Here is a 16,633-nt window from a genome sequence, read left to right as displayed (position 1 = left end):
CATCTTTTAAAATATGCTCTTTCCTTCTGAAAAAAAAAATAAAATATGCTCTTTCCTTCTGGTTATCAGACCTTTCTCATTTAAGGTTCTCTTTTTGCTTTCCTCAACATTTACATACTCCTTGATCAAGATCATTTTTGTTCTTGGTTTCAGATATCATTAAATACTGATAAATCCTAAAGCAAAATTTCCACCTCCAACTGTAACCTGAATGTTTCTACCCAGATATCCTAAAATAACTTCAAAGGCAGCAAATCCAAAACTTAATCTTATCTCCAAAACTGCTTGTTCCACCTAAATACTTACCTATCTATATTAGTGGTGTGTCCCAAGACCCACCTGATGCCCCAAGTTAGATACGTCAATTACCTTCAACTCTAACTTTTGACCTACTCTCTGGAATCTGACCTTGACCTTTCCTCTCTATTGATACTGCCTTATCTTTCAACTGAAATAATGCCACTGCCTTCCCAATGCCCTTTTTGCCTCCATTTTCTTTTCCTTCTGATCTGTCTTCTGTACTGCTGTCATAATTTTCACCAAATATTTTTCTAAATCAGAAATCTGACCATTCTCCTCAAATGTATTACTCACCACAGAAGTCTTCTCTTCCATGGCTTGACATTGTCTATGAAATAATGTCCATACATTTGCAATCTCATTCCCTTCACCCCATCTTACAGTGTGTGCTGGTAAATGTTTAACAACCAGATCTCCAGTAAAAAAAAAAAGTTCTGATTTGTAGTGCTTACCACAGTTATAAATATAGTCACAAAGGGCAATTTCAAGCTATCCTGAAGTCACCAAACACTGAACACAGAATTGGGAAGAGATGCATGCATTTGGTTCTCATGAACTAGTAGGAGCCAACTTCAGAATAAAACTGTTCAGTAAAAACTCTGATTCTATTTACCTTCACACCATGCACTCTCCCCTACAAGATTTTAGCACGAATAATCTCAAGCATGTACTACTTCTGTTAAATATAATGTAACTGAGAAAATTTGAAGATGTAACTGGCTTTACTGAAGAAACAATAATTGGCTTTACTGAAAGATTCATGAACTAGGCAGCATCCAATCTAGCAACTAGAGGGGAACTCCAAGGAGAGGTGTTGTACAAAATGGAAGGTTTTTATAGGAAGGAGGGTGGGGCTGGGAATGCAAGCGGTCCAGCCACTCTGGAAAACAGTATGGAGGTTCCTCAAAAAGCTAAAAATAGAACTACCCTATAGGACCCAGCAATTGCACTACTAGGCATTTATCCACAGGATACAGGTGTGCTGTTTCGAAGGGACACATGCACCCCCATGTTTATAGCAGCACTATCAACAATAGTCAAAGTATGGAAAGAGCCTAAATGTCCATCAATGGATGAATGGATAAAGAAGATGTGGTATACATATATATATATATATATATATATATATATATATATATATATATATATATACACAATGGAGTATTACTCGGCAGTCAAAAAGAATGAAATCTTGCCATTTGCAACTACGTGGATGGAACTGGAGGGTATTATGCTAAGTGAAATTAGTCAGAGAAAGACAAAAATCATGACTTCACTCATGGGGACTTTAAGAGACAAAACAGATGAACATAAGGGAAGGCAAATAAAAATAATATAAAAACAGGGAAGGGGACAAAACAGAAGAGACTCATAAATATGGAGAACAAACTGAGGGTTACTGGAGGGTTTGTTGGAGGGGGGATGGGCTAAATGGGTAAGGGGCACTAAGGAGTCTACTCCTGAAATCATTGTTGCACTGTATGCTAACTAATTTGGATGTAAATTTAAAAAAATAAAAAATAAAACAAGTTAATAAAAAAAAAAAAAAAAAGGAAGGAGGGTGGGGCAAGAAGATATTGGCAAAGGACAAGAAAGGATTGTTTCAGGCAAGGTCATGTTCCCTGAAGGTGAAGGGCATGGGGTCTTATTAGGTGGATTACGTCATCTTCCTTTTTTCCGGGGGGGGGGGGGGGGGGAGTGGAGGGTCCGTGTGACAGATTACCTCTTTGGTGCTGATCAGAAAATTCCTGACTGATCAGTTAAGACTATATTTCCCGAGGGAGTTTTAAACTTTAATTAGGTTAGTTATTAAGCATTGGTTTTATGACATGGCCTAGCACAAATGATTTCATTTTGGGCATATGTCTTTTTTCTTTTCTTTTTTTAAATGTTTATTTGTTTATTTTGAGAGAGAGAGAGAAGACATGCAGGGGAGGGGCAGAGAGAGAGAGAGAGAGAGAGAGAGAGAGAGAATCCCAAGTAGGCTCCATCACAGAGCCCAAAGTGGAGCTCAGTCTCACGATGGTGAGATCGTGACTGAGCTGAAATCGAGAGCCAGATGGATGCTCAACCAACTGAGCCACCCAGGTGCCCCTCTATGGTTTCCTTTTTAACACTTTTCATGTACATGTATATTTTGGCAATGTATAATTGTTACCTGAAACTGTGTCCACCTCTTGGTTGGCAGTGAGCCAAAAGACACAACCAATACAAAAAATAAGAAAAGGAAAGGTTTTACTTGCAAGAAGTGAAGGAGACCACCAAGGATCTTTCCCAAAGCAGTGTCTCCTGAACAACAAAACTGGGGGAGTTATAACTTAAGAGTGCATAGATATTCATGAAGTGGCTTGTGCAATGGGGAATACAGCATAGAACTGGAGCAAAAGTTATTTTAAGGTGACCAGGTCGAAGTTGGAAGGGCGGCAAGGGTTAGTATCATCAATTCTCTGGCTCTAGTTGGCTTGGTAACTGGGTGCTCAAAGGAGCTTAGATCTTGTAAAGATAACTCAAGTGTGTGAGTCAGGTCAGGCTTCACTTGTGAATATGATTAGGCTATCTCCTGGCCTTATGGTGTCTGTTATATTCTTTCAGAAGATGGCTGGGAGGCTAAAATGACTTATGTGAAGGAAGTTATGTCTGTCTTTTTCGAGACACTCCTAACTCTTTCTGCTTACATAATTTTAAAAGACTTAAGGGGCGTCTGGGTGGCTCAGTCAGTTAAGCGTCCGACTTCGGCTCAGGTCATGATCTCACGGTTCATGATTTTGAGTCCCATATGGGGCTCTGTGCTGACAGCCCTTAGCCTGGAGTTTGCTTCGGATTCTGTGTCTCCCTCTCTCTCTGCCCCTCCCCGGCTCGTGCTCTGTCTCTCTCTTTCTCAAAAATAAATAAACATTAAAAAAATAAAATAAAATAAATAAAAGAGTTAAAAATATGACTTTGCTATAGGTACATAATAAAAAGGTGCAGCAGATTTATTTAAGTCATGTTAGTGAGTGAACTAGCTCTATATCCTATTTTGTTGGCTTTTGAGTTAATATGAGTTAATAAATCTTTGGTGCACCTTGATTATATAGTTGTCTGATGGTCATGTTTTTAACTTTCTAGAAATTATACTTTAATAATTAAAAAGCAATTAAGAGAAATGTAAACTAATATAAAACACTGAATTTGTAGTGGTTTTGTGACATTATATGTTCTCTCAATCCAGGGAGAGAAAAATTGAAGATGCATTTTCTCAGTAAAAAGATATTATTGAAAAGAAAACCACAGGCTCAAGGTAGAGTCAGTTGCCCACAGCAAACCAAGACCTAATTGCAGTTTCAACCTCTCTAGGTGTGGAATTTTAAGCCAATTAGCCTGGAATTTTCTGGTCTGCACCAATGAGGTAATCTGTTACTCAGGAGGTCCTTCCACCTGCCACTCCCCTCCCCCAAGATAAAGTAATCCACCTAATAGGACTCTCTGCCTTTCCCTCTAAGGAAAGGTGACCTTGACTGAAACTTTTCTTTCTTTCTCCCTTTCTTTCTCTCTTTTCTTGCTAATAGCTTTTTGCCTCACCTTCCTTCCTATAAATACTTCCCATTTTGTATAACTCCTCTCCTGGGATCTTTCTTCTACTTGCTATGTGGGATGATCCTCCATTCATGAATTGCTTAATAAAGCCAATTAAATTCTCAGATTTGCTTAGTTGAACTTCTTAAAAAATACTATAACTAGAGTTATTAAGCTGTGAGATTCTTTGACACTTATTACTTTCAGGTTTTTTGTTTACTTATTTACTTATTTATAAGTAGGATTCATACCCAGTGCAGAGACCATCATGGGGCCTGAACTCACGACCCTGAGATCAAGAACTGAGCTGAGATCAAAAGTTGGACGCTTAGCCAACTGAGCCACCCAGGTGCCCCTCGTATTACTTTGAAAAGGAATCCAGGTTTTGTTCTAGCCACAACAGTAAGCCACTTGCCATTTATAAGCCATGAATTTTGACACTCCCACCTGCTTGAAACATCCTCTTCTAGGTAGTGAATTAATAATAATAGCTTCCATTCTATTGTGTCGGGCACTCTCTTAAGTACTCAACCTTCATTAGCTTGGTTTAATCTTCACAGCAACTATCATGGAGCCTGAGAGTTTCCATACTCCTACAATCACATAGCTAAAAATCTGCAAGGCTAGGTTTTATATACAAATCTTGGACTTCAAGGTCTGTTCTGGTAACACATTAGGCTGATTTAGTCTCATTTTTGAAATAACATCTCCACTGTAAATCCGCCAATGACTCAAGGTTGAAGGAATCATTTCTTCCTTTGTGTTCTCACACATTTTGCTTCTGTTTTCAACAACGCTAATGATAACAATGACATTATTAAGAGCTTGTCATGTGCGGAGCACTTTGCTGAAAACTTTATATGCATAATCTCATTTAGACCTCATAAAGCTCTGAGTTAGAAAGTTTTAATATTATTTCCAATAGATGAGATAACTGAGGCTGACAGATTAAATGATTTCCGCAAGTTTACATAGCTACAAAACGGCTGAGATACCACTTGGCCCATAGACTAATGACATAGCTCAAGGTCTTAGCACTAAGACCTTGCTAGGCTGTTAACTCTTTCATGACGGAACAGGTTTTTTTGTCCCCCCCCCTCCCCCCCCCCCCCCCCCCCCCCCCCCGCCAATAGTTTTTTTGGGGGGCTTTGTTTAGGTAATCCTAGATACTTGAATAGTGCTTAGGTTATAGTGCATGATAGTTAACCCACTATCTCCTTTCCTCTTTAAAAAAGGCCAGGTTGTTAGACTAGGTGAGAACTATCCCCACTCCTCCATACATAACCACATTCTTTCTGATACATTCCTGAGAGGTAGTCTAATTTCTTTCCCTCCTTTAGACATCACTGGGTGATCATTTTCACCTCAGAAAGTGTTGGTTTAAGGCTGAGGGGGAGGAAGGATGGAGTTCAGAGCTGTAATCGTTCTCCCTATTTCAGGAATTTCCTTTCTTTTTATAGAAATTTTCAAGTGAAATTTTACATTCTGATTTCCTTAGGTACAACAACCTAAAGAGATGAGTAAGGAATACATTATTAACCTATTTTATGGATGATTAAACCAAAGCGAAAAGTAAGGAAATTATTTTCTCCACCCTAATGCGGCTAGAATAAAATATAGCTAGGACTTGAATTTAGGACTTCTAATTCCTAGGTCCTGGAATCTTTTAAGATAAGTTGTCAACTTTTACTTCCTTTAGGATTGGAATCACCAGAGGAAACATTAAATTATAGCATTGAGGGGTGGGGGGAAGGAGGGAGCAGTATATCTTAGCAAAGGGGAAGAAACTGAGGCAAGAATATGAAGAAAGCTGAGTAGAGCAGGTAGAGAGCAGTGCATGCAGGGCAGTTTGTGGAGTAAATTATGAAAAATGAAAGACGAGTAGGATGTGGAAGGAACACTTGGTGATGCAGACCGGAACAAGACCAGAGAGTGGAGAGGGAGGACTGTAAAGCGCAAGAATGTTCCGGGACTGGGAGTCGAAACACCCAGTGGCGTCAAGGGAGCGGAGGACGCACGCCCAGCCCCGGGCAAGGGTGGCGGGGCAGCACCCCTCCTGCGCCTGCCGGAGCCCGCCTAGCTCCGCCCCGCGCGGAGTCCGCGCCGCCCCGCCCTCCCCCAGGTCGCTTAGGTGATGCTGCAGCCAAGATGGCGCCGGCGGCAGCCACGGAGGCTTGAGCGCGATGCTCCCGGTCTTCCGCAGCAGCGGCGGCGGCTGTGGCCTCGGCCGGGGCGTCCGGTCTCTCCCGGGCGTGAGCGCTCAGGCGACTCTCCTCCGGCCGGGTTAGCCCGGGTAACGAAGAGGCAGCCACGAAGAGAGGAGGCAGTGAGAACCGCAGAAAGAGAGCGGCGCCTCCTGCCCCGGCACCATGGCTGGGCTCATCAAGAAACAGATCCTGAAGCACCTCTCCAGGTCAGCAAGAGCTTCGGGTGTCGGGTGGGGGCCAGTCCGCCTCCGCCCTAGCCGGCACCGGAGGTTGCTTGCAGCCTCGGGGGCGGCGGGGACGGGCAGCCGTGTGGGAGGCGACTCTTGAGCTCCCGGATCCAGCCGAGGCTGGGTTCGCCGCCCCGATCTCCCGTCGCCTGCGGCGTCCGGCGCCGGCCTCACGAGTCGGCCCCTTGGACGGCTTCTCCCCCACCCCGCTCGCAGAGGAGCGTGGAGGGCGGCCGGGGGAGGCATCGGGCTGAGATCGCTCCCCCACGCGGCGTCTGGGGGCGTCCCGGGGACCCCGCTTGGGTGGTCCTGTGCGGAGGCTGGGGTTGATTTTTGTGGCAGCGTGAACCCGAGCTCGGTGCTCGGCTCCCTTCGGAGCAGAGCGGTTCCGTTAACCGAGGGCGTCTGGAGCAGTGTGGACTCTTTGGGCTGAGGCTTGTCTTGTCCGTGAAATGTTAACCTTGTTATTTTCTGAATTCACCCCCACCTCGCCGGCCCGCTCTGATGCATTAGAGGGTGTGCCTGTTTGCACAGTTAGGATTTGTTTTAGGTAAATAGCCAGAGTTTTCAGCTTTGGCAAGTTCTTTCTGGAATCGTTTTAGCTCCACATCATTCTTGCAAAAACAGTTTTTTGCTTTTTAAAATTTGAGGTCTTTGAATTCAGGGATTCAACATCTGCGGTGATAAACACAATACTTGTCATTCTTTCCATTTCATAACGCGGTTTTAGTCAGAAACATGACTCAGTAAAGCTGGCAGTTTGTTACTTCTGGCTTCTCCATATTTGTCTCAAGACACAGGCTAAATGTGGGATCTTGTTTCCAACTTGTTAACAGCGAATTCAAAGCACTTGGTTATGGCCCTTTTCTCTGTTATTAGTAAGTTAATGATATTAGGAGAGAACTTGGGTATACTGGTAATGTTTATATGGTAAAGAAAATTCTTGATTCTCCAGATCGTTGAGTACCACAGGTTGTATTTTGGGGAATAATATCAATATTTCTGTGAATCAGCAAATGTTTCCTTTACTTAAAACATTGAATAGAATGTAACATCGTTTTTTAAATATAGCAAATTATAGCAGCATTTATGAATATACATTTCTGAATATTAGCATTAATTGGAAAGTTTTTATATTGTACCTTACGGTCCAATACTGAATTACCTTGTTTTGGAAAAAGGTTTTATCTTTACCTTTTAATTAGTATTTAGGTAACGTCTGACATCAGATGTCCTTCAGCCTTTGTCATACTCTGTTTCACGAGAAAATTCAGAACTACAGAAAATGATTTGACTGTCCTCTTCCTCTTCCAAGGATGATGGTACATAGCTAGTTTCATCCCAGGTGCATGGGAGAAAAGTTAATTCAGTCAGTGAGTGGCTTAGGGCGTCAGTTTAATTCTCTTGTAGAGCTCTAGTTGAGAAAGACTCTTAAAAATTAATAGCAACGGTGATGGCTTACTTCACAAAAGAGACCACGAATACACATTCAGAATTAGGTTCTTAGTACTTTTTCATCTGTATGATTTCTAATAGCTGTGCGGTAAATAGTAATGATATTTTCAGAGGTGAGGGGTTTTGTTCTTGCACCTTTGGCTCTTCCTTCTTTTTTCTTTCTTTCTCTTTCGACTTCGAGTTGACACACAATGTGAAAATTAGTTTCAGGTGTGTAGCATAGTAATTTGACAACTCTATCGGTTATGCTATGCTTACCACAAGCGTAGCCACCATCTGTCACCATCCAGCCTTATCACAATACCATTGACCGAATTTCCTATGTTGTGCCTTTCATCTCTGTGATTTATTCATTACATACTGGAAGCTTGTACCTCCCACTTCCCTTCACCTATTTTGCCCATCCCCCAGCCTTTACTTTGGCAACCATCAGTTTGTTCTTTGTATTTATGGATCTGGGTCTGCTTTTTGTTTGTTTTCTTCTTTAGATTACACATATAAGTGAAATCATATGTTACTTGTTTTTCTCTGGGTGACTTATTCCACTTAGCGTAAAACCTTCTAGGTCCATGTTGTTGCAAATGGCAGGATCTCATTCTTTTTTGTGGCTGAGTACAGAGATGAGTTTTTGAAACACTTGACTTTTTAGTTATTTCATATTTCAAAACTTAACTGAGATAAATGAAGAGTGTCAAATTCATATTCTTGGTTAATGTATTAATCTTACTGCTATTACTATTAACTCTTAAGAAAAATAAAGTTTTTTATGAATTTAAAGGACAATAGGTGAAACGAGATGGATATTATAATAAATTACAGTTATTCAAGTAGTGATGAACTTTTGAAATTAGCTGGGTCAAGCTTAATTTTGCAACTTAATCAGTAATAAAGATGTCTCTATATTGATATAATCATTGGTGGACAGTTTAATAATGTTTAACAGGAAATAGAACAACACATTACCTTCCAATAATAGACATTGCTTATGGCCAGTGGATGCCCCTCATGACGTCTTCTCAAAGGAGGCCTTATGTGACCACCCTTCCCATTCTTCTCTGCCCATATGTATGCTTGGTCTTTGTCTTCTCCACTTGAATGTAAAACTACATGGTGGCAGGGAGTTTAAGTCTAGCATAACATAGGCACTCAACAACTTTTTTTTTTTTTTTAAATAAATGGCACCAAAGCATTGACTTTCCCTCACATTTTCTTAACTAAGACTATATGCCACCAATATTATTACAGGTATTGAGTATGACCACTTTCCTTGTGGTTTTAGGAAGCAGTGGGTAATTGAATCATTGAATAAATATGCCTTTGTTGTCCTGGAAAGGAAGGACTAGGAAAATGACCCTTTCTATATGGGGTCTTCTAATAAGGAAAAAGACTATATAGAAACCAACAGGAAAAAGAGAATACTTACTCTGAGCCTTGAGATTGAAGTATGGTGAAATTTTAACAGTAAAACCAGTGTTGGTGTGCTCAGGTCATGATCTCACAGTTTGTGAGTTCAAGCCCTGCATTGGGCTCTCTGCTGTCATCTGGGAGCCTGCTCTGGATCCTCTGTCTTCCTCTCTCTCTCTGCCCCTCCCCCACTTGTGCACATAGGTTCTCTCTCTCAAAAAATAAATTTAAAAAGTAAAATAATGTTTAAAAAAAAAAAAGTGTTACCCAGATATAGGAACTTGAGACTCTGGTATGTGAGAAAAGTATAGAAGAGAAATTATTAAAAAAAAATTTTTTTTTAACGTTTATTTATTTTTGAGAGAGAGACATGAAGCGTGAGTGGGTGAGGGGCCAAGAGAGAGGGAGACACAGAATCTGGAAGCAGGTTCCAGGCTCTGAGCTGTCAGCACAGAGCCTATTGTGGGGCTTGAACTCACTGCCAGATCATGACCTGAGCCGAAGTTGGATGCTCAACTGACTGAGCCACCCAGGCGCCCCTAGAAGAGAAATTCTTAAGAGATTAATAAATGCTTTAAGAAAATGCTAAACTATTTGAGAAGTGTAAGTCTGTATACTTGTCCCTGCCTAATTGTTTAGTTTGTAAACCAACCATGTGTTGCATTGTTAATGAAATTGGTTATGTACTTGGAACTGATCTGAAACTGAACAGAGAGAGAAAGAGAGAGAGAGCGCTCACAAGGGCAAGGCTGAGAGGGCAAGGAGTATGTGGGGAGGGGGGGTTGAACTAGTTACATTTTAAGAGAAGTGAAACAGGAAAAGTCTTTGAAGAGAAATTACAGTGATCTTTCATACTACAACAAGCACAGAATATATTTTGGAGTCTTTTCCAGGAGAGGATTTTTTCCCCCAAGGGAATGGAGAGTTCTAAAGAAAAGTTATAACAAATATAAGAAAGGAAATAAGAACAAAAGCTACCTTTCAAGGCCTCATTATCTGTTACTGTGGCATTTGTACTTGTATGCTAGAGCAAAGGAGAAGAGGAGGAACATAGAAGCTGGAAGATGGAGAATAGTATATTTAAGCCAGGACCTGAAAAGGAGTAGGGAAGATTCAGATACAAATGCTCCTTCTCCTGGGGTGCCTGGGTGGCTCAGTCAGTTAAGCTTCTTTATTTTAAAAAGAAAAATTTTTTTCATTACTTATTTTTGAGAGAGAGAGAGAGAGAGCATGAGTAGGGCAGGGGCAGAGAGAGGAAGACACAGAATATGAAATAGTCTCCAGGCTCTGAGCTACCAGCACAGAACCTGATGTGGGGCTTGAACTCACGAACTTAGATCATGACCTGAGCTGAAGTCAGATACTCAACCGACTGAACCACCCAGGCGCCCCCCCCCCCTTTTTTTTTGGGTCAGTTAAGCTTCTGACTCTTGGTTTAGACTCAGGTCATGATCTTGGAGTTTGTGGGTTTGAGCCCTGGCTGGGCTCTGCACTGATAGAGCTTGGGATTCTCTCCCTCTCTCTGCCCCTCCCTTGCTTGAGCTCTCTTTTTCTCTCAAAATAAACAAACTTAAAATGCTCCCTTTTCCCTTCTCCCCCCCCCCCCCCCCCCCCATGCTTTCCCTTTGGCTTATACCAACTTGTGCTGGACACAAGGTTTACTGGACATGAGAGCTGGGAAGACAGACTTTGACCACACATGGGTGGAGTCTTTGTATAAAGTTTAAAGCTGTGGTTTTCAATTAGAGGTGATTTTGCCCCTTAAGGGACATTTGGCAATGTCTGGAGACATTTCCTATTGTCACAACTTTGGAGGTGGTGGTGTAGAGGCCAGGGATGCTGTTAAACATCCTGTAGTGCATAGCACAGTCCCCACAGCAAATAATTATTTGGCCCAAATGTCAATAGTTTTGAGGTTGAGAAACTGGCTTGAAGTATACAAATGTGTCAGATGATTGAACTAAGGTACTGTGCTGCTTAAGGTTATTTTGTCTGCAAACAGCAAAAACCTCCAACTTAGGTAATAAGGGAAATGTAACAGAAAACTTCTGGCGTGGGTCACAAAGTGTGGGAAAGGCAGGACCTTAACCAGCTCCTAAAACCTCATTGGACAAGGTAATTCTTTGTTGTGAATTGCTGCGCTGTTTTTGTAGGATGTTTAACAGCATCTCTGGTCTCTACCAGATGCCAGTAGCACTCACAGCCTTGACAATGAAAAATTCTCCAGGCATTGCCAATTGTCTCCTGAGAGTAAAATGTCTCTCAGTTGAAAACCACTGCTTCCACCTCTCACAACTCCTAATCTGTGATCTTTTGTGTCAAGTTTTAGATTCTTGGGGGAGAGAATTTGTTTGGCCCACTTCTACTTGCCCGTGGATCAGTAACAAAGGTAAAGGGTCATAAAGCAAAGATACAGTCATAGGGAGACCTATTTTGAGTCAGGTTTGCAGTTTCATTTGGTGTCTTTAATAGGCACTGAACTAAATTAGATTTCAGAGGGTCTTATTTGCTATATAAAAGAAATTGAACTTCATCCCAGGAGGTGACTGCTAATAAAGAATTCCGGACAAAAGAGGGACATGATCATTAAAAATGCTTGGTTATCAGTTTGGTTTTTGCAATCCAGGGTTCAGGAGCAGTCAACTGGGGTGGAAATATAGAGTCTGTAGAGGGTCTCTGTTTAACTAAGTAGAAAAGTAATGTATTAGAAGGATATCAGTACCCGCAGAATTTATGGGCCATACTTGGAAAGGGATTAGATCCAGGCCAGTTCCAAGGATCTAGGTAGGAGAACCCACTGGATAGTCTCAACAAGATATGTTCCCTAAACTAAGGGGAAGGAGCAAATAGAGTGGCTTGAGAAGATTGTTGAATATTTGGAATATTTGTTAGGGAGATTAGGAGTAGTCAAACACTTGCCAGATCTTGTGACTGAATGGCAAGGTGATAGAGAGTTTAGGGTGCCTCACAGTGTATTCGTGGAATAGCTTAAACTGTGTGGGGGAGAAAAGGGGGGAGCAGTAGCTGATAGTCTGGAAAGAACCATCAAAGGATTGGAAATTTTACCTGGTGGGAGAGCAGTTGAGGAAAACAAATGAGAGAACTGGAAGGATTGGGGATTTTGTCTGAAAGTGTCATATTAAAGTTCAAAATTTTAGAGGAGGATTAGACCTAGTTTAGGGCAAGGTATTCATTAAGGCCATGGAACTGAATTGCTGAAGAGAAGTTAAGGTGCATATAATTGGAGATGATTACTGCTAGGTCTGGAATCATTCCTGAATTAAACATTCTTAAGAGGAAACACAACATTATTTAGACTATCATATTATTTTTCGAATGATAATTTTGTATACTTATTGATGGGGTAATTACATCGTTCACTTTTAAGGCAAAACTCAATAAATAATTTTGAGAGTTTATGTTTATCAGATCCTTGAATGCTAGGCATTGGAGATACAAAGATGGGCATGACACGGTCTCACCTCTTAGGAATCTTCAGCAATTCCTATCTGGGTATAGGATCACTAAATACAGCTGATTTCTAGAATTTTACTGCCATATGAAATTTGCGAGGTTTGATTTACTTGGATTGGTCAACTGAGAAAAAAATAGAGCTAATTATTACCTTTTAGGATTAGAAATAAATTTACTTTGTAAGTTTGGTGATTTTTTTTTTTTTTATTTTTGATTAAAAAAAATTTTTTTTTAATCTTTATTTATTTTTGGAGAGAGACAGAGACAGAGTGTGAGTGGGGGAGGAACAGAGGGAGGGAGACACAGAATCTGAAGTAGGCTCTAGGCTCCGAGCTGTCAGCACAGAGCCCAATGCGGGGCTCAAACTCTCAAACTGTGAGATCATGACCTGAGCTGAAGTCAGATGCTTGACCGACTGAGCCACCCAGGTGCCCCAGTTTGGTCACTTTTTTAAAAGTAATTTTTAGTTAAGTTGACAGTATTTAAAAAAAAATAACCTCCAATACTGTTGATTTTGACACTAGATATGTAACAGTTGTTTATTTAACAAATATTTACTAAGTGCTACTTTGTACCAGGTACTAGTCCATACTGCTGTGGCAAGAATCCCTGCCCTCAGTAGAGTTTACATTTTAATCAGAGGAGGCTGATAATAAAAAAGTAAAGGACATTGTATCAGTTTGTGGCAAGTGCTATTTTAAAAAATAACACAGTGGGGGGTGGGGGGGGTGCCTTGGGTGGTTTAGTCAGTTAAGCTTCCAACGTCAGATCAGGTCATAATCTCAGTTCCATGTGTTCGAGTGCTGCAACAGCTGCTCTGCTGTCAGTGTGGAGCCCACTTCAGATCCTCTGTCCCCCCCTCTTTCTGTCCCTCCCCCACTCATATTCTGTCTCTTTGTCAAAATAAATAAATAAATAACTTAAAAATTTTTTTTTTAGATAACACAGGGAAAGTGGATAGGAAGTGCAGGGAGGTAGGGATGGAGTTTGCAACTTTATTTATTTTTTAATGTTTGTTTTTGAGAGAGAGAGTGTGTGCACTTGGGAGGGGCAGAGAGAGAGAGAGAGAGGCAGACACAGAATCTGAAGCAGGCTGCTGCCAGCACAGAGCCCAACGCGGGGCTCGAACTCATGAACCGTGTGTGAGATCATGACCTGAGCCAAAGTCGGACACTTAACCTGACTGAGCCACCTAGGTGCCTGGAGTTTGCAGTTTTAAATCTGGTGATCAAGAAGTCCTAATTGAGAAAGTGGTATTTGAGAAAAGATATGAAAGAGGTGGTGGAAGCAAATGCAAAGATCCAAATGTGGAAGCTTGCTTGTCACTTTTGAAATATAGGCCACCAACATGAGTGAAGTAGAGTGAGGAGTGAAGGAAGATGAGGTCAAAGAGAAAATAGGGCCAGACCTTGTGGGGCCTTGTAATAACTTTGGCTTTTACCCTGAGTAAGGTTGGAAGCCGCTGGAAGGCTTTGAGCCAAGGATCACTCTGCAACTATGTGGGAAATAAATAATAGGACAAGGGCAGAAGCAGGAGTCCAATTAATAGTGTTAACAAGGCTTCGCCTGGGTGGCTCAGTCGGTTAAGTATCTGACTTCAGCTCAGGTCATAATCTCAAGGTTCGTGGGTTTGAGCCCCTCATCGGGCTCTGTGCTGACAGCTCAAAGCCTGGAACCTGCCTCAGATTCTGTTTCCCTCTCTCTCTGCCCCTCCCCCACTCGTGCTTTGTCTCTCTCTCTCTCAAAAATAAACATTAAAAATAAATAAATGTGTTAACTATCCAGGTGAGAAAGGGTTTGGCTTGGACCTAGGTCAATGCAGTGGACTTATTGAGATATAGTAAGGTTCTAGATGTATTTCAAAGGTAGAACCACAGGATTTTCTGACAGATAAGATGTGGCTTGAGAGAGAAAGAGCGGTCATGACATAAACAACTGACAAGATGGAGTTGCTGTTAACTAAGTAGAAGACTGCAGAAGGGACAGACTTATGGTAGAGGGCTGAAGAGTTTGGTTTTGGATGTATCAATTTGAATGCCTGTTAGATATCTGAATGGAGATCCCTTTTATTTGCGAACTGATTTAAGACTACACATTTTATTTTAGTCTGCTCTTCTGTAAAATGGAAGTTTATGCAGAATGACCTTCAAAGACCCAAGGAGCCATAAGACCAAGAAAAACACTGCCAAGTTCAGCTTGATGGGAAATAGTTTTATTAAGGGGACTTATGGACAGAAACATGTCTTGGGTGGCTGCAAGGCGGGTAGATCTCCACACCCCACTTCCTGTAAAACCTGCTTTTATAGCTCTAGAGGCTGGGGAGTACATACTAGGAGACCACCAGGGAGGAAACTGAGAGAATGGGTATGTGATATAGTCAAACTTCCAGAGCAGATAAAAAAAATGTTGTGTATCTGAAGGATGTACTTAAGGGTGCTGTCAAACAAAAGGAAAGAATGAGGGTGGGGCCTATTATCAAGAAGGCTTCAGATCACAGAGCAGTCATCATGGTATCGGTATGGTTTACATGGCTAGCGGCACCAATGCCAAGTGCTTTGTGTGTGGTTGTGCTTTGATTCATACCGTGCATAATTACAGCGAAGTGAATTGTGAAATGAATTTTAAGGGGTAGACTTTATTATGTTGTATTTTTTGTTGTTAAGCACACTATGTAGAGGTACTGAGCAGGTGCCCATTTCTTTCACACTAATTTCCAACTAAAACCAGATATTCTTTGAAAGTTAGTTTCAGGAGATTGATTTGCAAACGTTAGTTGAAAGGGGACGTGGATGCCTGGTCCATTGGATGTTGTAATATTACCATTCTAGAATCAGAATGGGTTTGTTCCATTCCCTGAGACAAATTATTAAAATGCTGAGATTTGTGATTTGCCCAAGGTTTGACAAGGTAGTGTTGACTGGTTAAGTCACTGATCCAGTAGCCTTTGAATTTGATTATTCTATGCTGCCTGCTCAGGCTGATGTTCCTACCTAACAGTTTGCTTTTCTTTTACTCAATTTCAGCATTTATTTATTTACTTATTTTTAAATAAATAATTTTTTTAATGTTTATTCCTTTTTGAGAGAGAGACAGACAAAGCTTGAGCGGGGGAGGGGGACACAGAGAGGGAGACACAGAATTTGAAGCAGGCTCCAGGCTCAGAGCTATCAGCGCAGAGCCCAAAGCAGGGCTCAAACTCATGAACCGTGAGATCATGACCTGAGCTGAAGTCCGACACTCACCCAACTGAGCCACCCAGGCGTCTCTCAGCATTTATTTATTGTAAAATTTCAATCTTAGTATTTTGTGGTGTTTCACCATCCTGTTGCAGTATCCTTTAGGAGATTCTTTTATTATTTGGGAATTTTTTGACTCTGTAGTCCTTTGAAGCTTGGGAAACATAGTCTTTTGACTTAGCAATTCTGTGACATTGGGAAAGCACAATTTCTCCATTTCTTTATACTTGCATAATTTTTTTGCAATATTTCTTTTTGCAATATTACACTTTGCCTTAATACTGCAGTTTCCAATCTAAACATTTCCTTAGTAAGTTGATCTCCTATGAGTTCTATATGTACTATATTCTGCATATTATATTGCATATATTAGGATGAATAATTTGATATATCTGTTAAATATTGGTATTTAACCAGTTGGTATTAGTGACTGAGCTCAGATGAACGTAAGTAACAGGTGGAAGACTTCATGAGTATTTCCATGAGTGAAATATGAGCAGTTATCACATCAAGACCAAGTTATTAAAACAAAATTGAGAGCTGCAGCAAATATGATTCAGGATATAATAATTATTGTTTATTTTTTCCAGACATTAGATTTACTGTTTGTTGATTTATTTTGAGATTTCTCCAAGCCAAAATGAATGTTATATATAAATTTTGAATCTCTAGATTAGTCTATTCTTTAAGACTTAATTTTAGCTATATGTTTATGTACTCTTTTCTACCCAAAAATACCATTAAGAGAGAGCTCTCTGGCTTCTTTTTGCCACTG

At 40.9% G+C, this 16,633-nt stretch overlaps 1 protein-coding gene across 2 annotated transcripts in view; it reads left to right on the top strand.

The window, feature by feature from the left end:
- Nucleotides 1–5,471: 5,471 nt before the first annotated feature.
- The window catches only part of BLTP3B (bridge-like lipid transfer protein family member 3B), a 112,577-nt gene continuing 101,415 nt past the window's right edge, over nt 5,472–16,633 (top strand). For both annotated transcript variants that reach the window (XM_078449565.2, XM_078449566.2), the window contains exon 1: nt 5,472–6,268. In XM_078449565.2, the coding sequence (XP_078305691.2) occupies nt 6,225–6,268 (44 nt within the window). In that variant the 5' untranslated portion in view covers nt 5,472–6,224. The remainder of the gene's footprint in view (nt 6,269–16,633) is intronic.

Source organism: Panthera onca, chromosome B4, assembly GCF_046562875.1.
Source record: "Panthera onca isolate mPanOnc1 chromosome B4, mPanOnc1 haplotype 2, whole genome shotgun sequence".
Lineage (NCBI taxonomy): Eukaryota > Metazoa > Chordata > Mammalia > Carnivora > Felidae > Panthera > Panthera onca.
This window is presented reverse-complemented; position numbering and strand designations above follow the sequence as displayed.